The 8,679-nt window shown below is 61.8% G+C and overlaps 1 protein-coding gene across 1 annotated transcript; it reads left to right on the top strand.

The window, feature by feature from the left end:
* The first annotated feature begins 928 nt into the window (after positions 1–928).
* On the top strand, positions 929–3,922 carry BARX1 (BARX homeobox 1). Its single transcript, XM_022564593.2, has 4 exons — positions 929–1,154; positions 2,900–3,191; positions 3,273–3,357; positions 3,758–3,922. The coding sequence occupies exons 1-4, from the start codon at positions 929–931 to the stop codon at positions 3,920–3,922; spliced, it is 768 nt and encodes a 255-aa protein (XP_022420301.1).
* The last annotated feature ends 4,757 nt before the right edge of the window (positions 3,923–8,679 follow it).

The following is an 8,679-nucleotide window of genomic DNA, read 5'->3' as shown; positions in this document are numbered from 1 at the left end:
CAAGCAAATTCTGGCTGGAGAAATTTGCCTCTCAGGGCAGTTCAGGAGAAATGAGGCGGTACCTGGTAAACTGAGGCACAGGTGAAGCTACTACCCTACGAGTTGCACCCGGCCCACTGCTGCACTCCTGCCCGGGCGGGCAGCCATGCGTCCTGGCACGGAGGCTGAGCACCGCCACCCCCTTTCCAGCCGAGCTTCGGGGTCTCTGCCTCTCCTCCTCCTGATCTTTCCGGGGCTCCCTAAACCCTGCCCAGGCCGCTCGCCTTGATAGCTGTCCCATCTCTTTCTTAACTGCCTCCTCTTTCTGTCCTGCTTGCCTCTGTGCTCTCCGGCACGTCAGGGCCCGCTGACTCCCGCGCCTCTGTCGGTTGCTCTCTGCGCAAGTCTCGGTGTCCCTGGCATCCTCACGTCACTGTCTCGCATCTTGTGTGGCCCTCGCTGTCTCGCTGTAGACCCTCTCTCACCTCTCTCTCGATCCCTCAGCTCCCATCCCCGGGGGTCTTGTCTCCCGAGCTCTCCGGCTCGATCCTTCTTGGGCGTGCGCTCCGCTGGGTCTCCCTCTGTCTGGGACGGTCGGTCCCTCTCCCGGCCCCCTCCCGCCTGCCACCCTCCCATCTCTGGCCCTCCCTCGGGCTCGGCCTGGGGGGTGGGGGGCGGCGACGCGAGGCGGGGCGGCCGGGCGGGGCGGGGCGGTGACGCGGGGCCGGCGGGGCTAGAGGCGCGGCAGAGTGGGGCGGGGGCGCAGTCCCGGGTCCGACCGGCCGAGCCCCGCGCGCCCCGCCCGCGCCCTGTGCCTCCGCCCGGCCGGCCGGCGGGGGAGGGGGCATGAACCGGCGCCCGCGCGCCGCCCGGATCTGCGGGCCGGCCTAGACCCCCGCGCGGGCCCCGCGCCCCAGCCGCTGCCGCCGCCAAGCCCCGGGGCGCCGCGATGCAGCGGCCGGGGGAGCCGGGCGCAGTGCGCTTCGGCCCGCCCGAGGGCTGCGCCGACCACCGGCCGCACCGCTACCGCAGCTTCATGATCGAGGAAATCCTCACTGAGCCTCCGGGGCCCAAGGGCGCCGCTCCTGCCGCCGCCGCCGCCGCCGCCGCGGGCGAGCTGCTCAAGTTCGGCGTGCAGGCTCTGCTGGCGGCGCGGCCCTTCCACAGCCACCTGGGTACGTGCGGGGCCTGGGGCCGCGGGGCGCTGGCCGGGCTCGGCGGGAGGAAGCGAGCCGCGGCGTCTTTCGGACGCAGCTCCGGGAACGCAGGCCCCCGACCGTTCCCTCCGCGCGCTCCCGGCGGGGAAGCAAAGGGGGCAGGCGCTGGGCCGCGCAGAAGCCAGGCCTCGTGCCCGTGGGCCAGGCCTGCCGGGAGGGCATTCGCTCTCTTCTTCGCTGCGACCCTGCGGTTTCCAGCCCCGAGGAGTCCAGGCCTGGGGACCCGAGCCCGCATCCCCATCGTGGGCGCTGGACCAGACTGCTAATGTCAGACTTCGGGTCAAAGCGACCTCAGGCCGCGGGCGCCTGGGCCTTCCCACAGAGAGCTGGCTGGGAGTGGCCGCGGCTGCCCAAGCCGGGAAAGCCGGACCTTTGGGAAAGAGGCCCGTGTCTCCGAGTGCTATGCTGGGGGCTGACGCTGGCCCGAGCCAGCCCGGAGCCTCCCAGAGCCCGGGTTCTCAGGCTGGCGACGAACCGACCTGTGCTGTAGCACAGAGCCCCTTGGGCCTTGCCTGGGGACAAGAGGCTTGTTTGTGAGCTGCTGCCCGAATGGCCCTTCTGCTCCAGGTCGGCTGCACCTTGGCAGAGCTTGAACCAGCAACTCAGGCTTTTTCTGTCCCTTTCGGTTCTCTTCTTTCCTTGTCGGGGCCCTGTCTTGACCTTCTGTGCCCTCTCCACTGCACCCCTTCTTCTGGCCTTTCCCCGTCTCTCTCTAACCGGCCTCTCTCAGTGGGGTGGGTCTGCCCTTCCTTTCTCACCTTCCCCCAAGGATCCTTTCTCCCCTCTGGGCTCCCTCCTCATATTCACCCGCACATCTTGCCTGGGCCCTTCCCGATTCCATCGGGGCTAGAGCACTCACTGGTAGTGAGATGCCTATCTGGGCAGGGAGCCCTCCTACGTTCTAGCGTGACCTCAGCCCAGGGAGCCGACTTCCTCCACATGCAGTGACCCTCCAGCCAGTGTTCCGCCTGCCTGGGGGGCCGCAGGGCCAGTTTGTTCGTTTTGAGTCCAATCTCTGCTACCTTTTGCCTCCAGCTGCACGGTAAATAATTCGTTTGAAGCGGGCAAAAAAAAAAAATCGTTTAGGACTAATGAAAACTGAAACGTCTTCGTGGGGGAGAGTCTAAATGGAGAAAACAGGAAGAACAAATTTCCCATTTCTTGGGGTGCTTTGGAATTTCCGGGAAGCGCCCAACTTCACCCCTGCTGACAACCCGCTGTCTGCCCCTCAGAATTGGCTGTTTTGCCCTGCACAGAAGAGCAGATGTGCTTCTTCCACTGAAACTCTTCCCCACCCACCCCCCCCCGAATGCAGCAAAGCCTATTTAGTTGGGGCAAATGCTTATCTTCCTAACTCTGTGCCGTTTTTTCTTGGTTTCCCTTTTCCGTGACACATACTCTATGTGTTTGGGAGCTTCGACCTTGTTCATTGAGAATCCTGAAATCTCAGAGCAGCTGGGGCCTGGAGAATGCCAGGCAGAGCCCGGGTGGGGGAGGTCCCCTTCCCAGACTCTGGGGACCCTGGCGTCGAGGAGGTTCAGCCTAGGTGCCTGGCGCAAATCTCTCACTTCCCGGCCAGCACGAAGGTTTTGTGTTGGGGTCACCGGCTGAGAGAGAGCTCTCGGCTAGGGCGCATGGTGCGAGGATCTCCAGGAGGAGGAGCAAGGCCCGAGCTCACCCGGCTCCCCACTCTCTCCCCGCAGCCGTGCTGAAGGCCGAGCAGGCGGCGGTGTTTAAGTTCCCGCTGGCGCCCCTTGGCTGCTCCGGGTTGGGCTCGGCGCTGCTTGCCGCGGGGCCTGGGCTGCCCGGCGCTGCCGGCGCGCCGCACCTGCCGCTCGAGCTGCAGCTCCGCGGGAAGCTGGAGGCGCCTGGCGCCGGGGAGCCGGGCACCAAGGCCAAGAAGGGGCGTCGGAGCCGCACCGTGTTCACCGAGCTGCAGCTGATGGGCCTAGAGAAACGCTTCGAGAAGCAGAAGTACCTCTCCACGCCCGACAGGTAGCGCGGGGCCAGGCTAAGCCCAGCGGGTAGGGGGAGGGGGCTGCTTGCCCTGCTGAGGGTGCACCCCGCTCTTTCCAGAATAGATCTCGCCGAGTCCCTGGGTCTGAGCCAGTTGCAGGTGAAGACGTGGTACCAGAATCGAAGGATGAAGTGGAAGAAAATAGTGAGTGTTTTTGTGGCATTCTGCGCCCTCTAATTGTGGCCGTGCCCCTGTAGCCTTCTTCAAGAGCTGCTCCACCATGGAGACTTATGCCCAACCCTCCCGATTCCCTTGGTGCCTGGTGCCCAGAGGGACCCTCTCTGCTCTCTGTCCCACTGGGTGCCCTAGCTCAGCTCCTTTCGCGCTCCCTGAACCCTCAGGATTCCTGGAAGACTTGAACCCCTCTGCCGGACCCTCTGGTCACTTTTCCCTAGCAGCGCTCAGACAAATGGCCGCCATTTCCCGGGGGCTAGGCGCGGCCTCGAATGGCCTCGTTGGGCTCTTCAGGCCCTGCCTGGGCACAGGGCGCGGGGGTCCCCGGCCCAGTCCCAGCTCAACGCGGTGCCGCCCGTCTCCCGCGCAGGTGCTGCAGGGCGGCGGCCTGGAGTCTCCCACCAAGCCCAAGGGGAGGCCCAAGAAGAACTCCATCCCCACGAGCGAACAGCTCACGGAGCAGGAGCGCGCCAAGGAGGCGGAGAAGCCGGCGGAGGCGCCGGGCGAGGCCGGCGACCGGAGCCACGAGGACTGAGCGCGGCAGAGGGTTCGGGCCCAGGGAACCCCAGCGCAGTCCGCGGCCCCCATAACCCGCCGGAAGCCGCGAGTCGGCCCTTCTGCGTCCACGCCGTTTGCTTTCTAAACTTTTTATTATTACCTTGAATGCGGACATTTAGGGGCCAAACAAGGAAGGACAGACCCTGAAGCCAAACCCGTGCGCTCGCGGGCCCTAGCCTGGAAACACGTCCAGCGCGGTGGAAGGTCGCCTCCTCTAGGAGCTCGCCGTAGCCAGGCGCTCCAGGAGCATTCACGCCCCGATCCTATCCTGCACCCCCCAGTCGCCTCGGGCCGCCCCCCCGGGCCCGGACGCCTCCAGGCACGCACCCGCTTCCGCGCGTCGGGGGACCCCGCGGCCCGGCGCAGGCCACCACGGCCCGAGATGGCGCCCGGACAACCCGACATCGCTGGGGCCCCTACCCCTCTCTTACGAAGACGGTGATTTTTTTCCAATAAAATATTTTATGACACAGCGGGACTTGATGGGGGGGGCGGTTTCTGAATCCGCGACGTTGGCAGGGGGGACGCGGCGAGGTAAGAGGGACACGCGCAGTGTCTTCTGAAACATCCTTTCCCCGGGCTACGTGGACTCGAGCCGTGACCTGCTCCACCTGGCCCGGGCCGGGCACGGAGGAAGCTCGGTCTCTGCAGGATCCTAGGAATCGCTTCCACTCTGAGCATGAGGGCCACTCTGAACCTCCTGCCCTTCCTTCTCAGCCCAGGGCACTCCAGACGGTAGCAAACGGGCTACACAGGGGTCGCCAGCCCGAGGGCACCGCGGCGCTCACTCCGGAAGTTGCCCGGGGCTGAGAGCCGCCTCCTGTTGTTGGTTCAGTCTCCTGGGGCTTTAAGGACTAACTTCGAGGTCCTTGAGATTGTACGGGCCAGCCCTTCCTGAGGCCTATGGGAAACCAAGGACTCGGGGTTTGCACAGAGGCCGGCCACCATCAGCAGCTCCAGCCTGCAGAGGCGCCTGCCTCCCTGAATTTTCAAGTTTTCCACGGTATACACAGGAGGGAGGCATCTGGCAGCCGAGTACCGGCACCTGTGGGGGTACCTAACCAAGGCAAAGGGCCGAGGACTCCAAACTGCTCAAGGTCACGCAGGGTGCCCTTTCCAGGGGCGCGGCTTGGTGGCACGTGTTTGCCCTCCCTCCCCCCTCCCCACACAAGGAAAGCCTCGGTTGCCTCCTGGTTGCCTCCTCTCTGGTCTAGTCTGGGCTGGGAGCTTGCATGTTGGTTCCTGTTTTTGTGCTTCCTAGGACTACCACCAGGGTATGGAAATGGAAAAATGGCCACTTTGCTGGTTAAAGCTAGGGGAGAGATGGAAACTTGGTCCTGCAGAGTCCCAAACAGGCCGGAGATTTGAAACCAGGTCCTTGCAGGTGCAAATAAGAGGGAAAGAGTCAGGAACATTATGCTGAGACGAAGACTTTGCATTTCAGTATGTGAAAACCGTTATGGCCTCCACCTGCAGCGGCCAATGACTTCCTTTTTAAATCGCTGCTTGATCGCCCTTTCCTGAAACCTGCACTTGGATTACTGGTACCCGAGCATCTCAGGCCTTGGTTTAAGGCTGGGAGGAGTGAGAAAGAGGGTGTTTTCTGAGGGCAGCAGGCAATTCTCTGCAAGCCCCAGCCCTGCCAAGTCTCTGGAAAATAAGCTCCCTTTCTAGGCTCTTAACCTTGAAACAGCTCCCAGAATATTCACTTGTCACTGTCCCCTGAAGGGCCTGAGAAAACCTGCAGTCCGGAGGGAAGGAATGGACCATCAGTGTATGAGTGCACCTTCTAATCCCTTCCAGCCCTTAGGGTTACCCCCGGTTCTGCTCAATGTAGTGGTCCTGCTGTAATCTTCCTGAGCCAGGCCCAGGCTAGCCAAATCAGGTACACTACTGAGTTTAATCCTCTCCACCTTGAAGTGTGGCAGGGGTGGGAGTGAAAATTCGAGTTCTGTCCCTCCTGGGCCTAGGGGACAGAAATTCCATCACAGCCTTTGTTAACTATGCAGAGTTGTGGAAGGAGAGTGGAAGAGGAGAGAGGAGGCGTACTGACCCACACTCCTTCAGTCCATTCTGGGACCTCGTTCGGGGTCCTCAGGTTTTATTAAATCTGAGGAATGCAACCTCGGGCAGATTGCCTTGTGGTTCTATGGTGTTTCCCCAAGGCAGCCCCCTCACTGGACTGGAGGAAAGGGCCATAAAGCACTAGGGCTCTAAGAGGGAGGGAGAGAGGAAGGGCGTACAGCAAATCCGGTGCCACAGCGCAAGGGCAACCCCTCCAGGCACAGCTGGGGAACCTGATGGGGGCACTGCTGTCATGAGGTCACCAGCCGGTCAGTGGGGGAGCTGGGCCCCAAATGAGGGGTCCAGATTCCAGTGCGAGAGGGGGTGGGAGGGGTTTCTGTCACTGCCTGCGTCGCTGTGCTCCTCGGCGGACAGGGCGCGGGGTGACTGCAGCAGATCGAGACCCGGAGGCCCGGGAGAGGACGGGGCTGTGTGCCGGCTGCCTCCTGGAACCTCGGGGTTCCTTGCTTGGATAATTCCTATGAGACCCGATGGAAGCTCAGGCCCGCTCCAGAAAAAACCGAAGGCTCGGAGGCAGAAGTTTTACTGCCCATCCCAAGACTTCTACCGCGGGCCGTAGCCCGCAGAACCAGGACTCTAGGTGAAGAGCGGCAACCTATCCACGGACGGTGATGCATTCGCCAGGCCTGAGTGACACCCCATCCCGGCCACCCGGGCCACCCTGTGCGGAAGCTCCCTCCCTGCCTGGTGGCAACCGCTCCCCTCTCTCCAGGCCCGGGCCTTCGGGGAGGGACGGTCTTCTCGCTCCCTCCCCCTCTGCTGCACAAGTCTCTTCTCCGCCCCAATGTCCTGGGAAACAAAACCCGGAGACCACACCGGAGAGCAAAGGAGGTCGCGGCTGTGTCTCTGGAGCCCGGAGCCCGGGCTGGGAGAGGGCTCGGGTGTCTCGCGAGATAAGTGGACCTGGACTGGGGGTGGACGGGGAACGCCCGTGGCGGCCAGGACCCCGTGAGCAGCACCCGGGATTAGCCAGACAGCAGCGCTCGGGGGCAAGAGCGAAGTTTGCGCTTCTGGGCTTTATGGGGTGGGGGTAGGGGCCTGGGCAAGAAGGGGGACTTTGGGGGAGGTTTGGCTGAAGAGCAAGCCGGAGATGGGGGATTGTGACCCCGATCCTGAGCAAGTAGTTCTTCTTGTCGGAAGCGGGAGCCTAGCTCTGTGCGGCGCTCAGCTCAGGCCAGGATCGCAGGAAGCGTTCAGGGGGAAGTGGGCCTCTCGCGGCCGGCCTGGGGTCCGCAGCGCTTTTCAGAGCCTCCGACTAGCCGCTGGTTTTGCGCGGAGCCGGCACCACCAGGATATGACAGGCGCAACCGGGCAGGGGCTCCCCATCCCCCCTCTGCTGCCCCTCTTTTTAACAAATAAAGTTTACTCAGGTTTACACTCTTCCCCTGTTCTGGATTCTCCTGTAGGGTCATTGGTGAGAACCCATAACGTGGAAGAAGGGAAACAGGGACCCCAGGGCCACATTAACCCGGCCAGGTGCGAGGTTTGCGTCTCCTGGAGCCGGAGGGTGCTCTCTTAATCTACCTAAGGGGAAACCAGGGCCTGAAGCGGCGCTCAGCCGCCGCTCAACCTGGAGTAAGCAACACTTCCTAGGGACCTTCCTGGAGCTCCAGGGTCCAAGGAGAAACCAGGCATCTCCTTCGTCTTTGGTTGCCCCACTGCCTGATTTCGTTTCTACACTCAAGGGACCACCTGATCCCCCAAGCCTCTGCCCCCAAGGCCTCCCCAGGCCCAGGTTTCTCAAGGGCTGCAGCCAGGCTAAGAATGACCACAGAGGCCCCATAGGCCCCTCCAGCTCAGTCTGGCCCCAGACTTTCTGAGCTGAAAGAAACATCTCCAAAACCATCCTCCCAGCCCCACTTTAGGGAAGTAAGGAAGCCAGGACTCCTCTTTCCTCATAGGTGGGCAGGGCAGAAAGGTGACAACAGCAACAGGGTCATGCATCTGAGTCTGAAGTTCTTCATTGGCCTTGGTCCCTAGGCCACTCCACATCCATGGTGCAGCAGAAGGCGGTCCTCCTGCCTTTGCAGGGGCCCCTCCCTTTTGTGACTTCAAAAGTTCCCTTTGTCCTAGTTCTCACATTGTATTACACTGCATCTCATTGACTTTAAGACGGCATCTTCCCATTTCTGAAATCTGGGTTCATATGACAGTTGCGGGGTGTATGTTCCAGGCACTGTGGGCCCTGTGTCTGCAGGATGTGACTGTCCCTAAGGAGGTATCCTTGGCTGGACAGCGGAGGCCCCTCACCTCTCAGGCACCAACTCTCGATGGAGAGAGCCACAAAGCCTGGGGGGAGGAAGGGATCTTCCTCAAGGTGCAGGAAGACACAGGGCAACAGCATTGAGGGAACTCGGATCCACTCACTCACCAGGCAGAGGCTAAGGGGGACAGGGCTGTGGGTTGCGGGGGTGGGGGGATCAATTCATAGGTGGCTCTGACCTCAGAGAAGTATTAGGAACACCCAGTCCATTGATTTCCCTGATTTTTTCCTTTTAATGTAAACTCAGTAGTGATCTGTGATAGAAATTTATGTCTTATTAAGCTCAAAAGAGATCCTTGAGTAAGTATGGGATAAAAATTCTAGGTGCTAAAAAAACACTGGGTTATGTCTTCATTGGCAACGTTTTAAAATTTTTCCTTCTTAGT

This window comes from Delphinapterus leucas, chromosome 6, assembly GCF_059928025.1.
Source record: "Delphinapterus leucas isolate spDelLeu-1000000601 "Yukka" chromosome 6, BTC_Dleu_Yukka2, whole genome shotgun sequence".
Classification (NCBI taxonomy): Eukaryota; Metazoa; Chordata; class Mammalia; order Artiodactyla; family Monodontidae; genus Delphinapterus; species Delphinapterus leucas.
The sequence above is the reverse complement of the archived record's forward strand: the minus strand, read 5'-3'. Positions and strand labels throughout refer to the sequence as shown.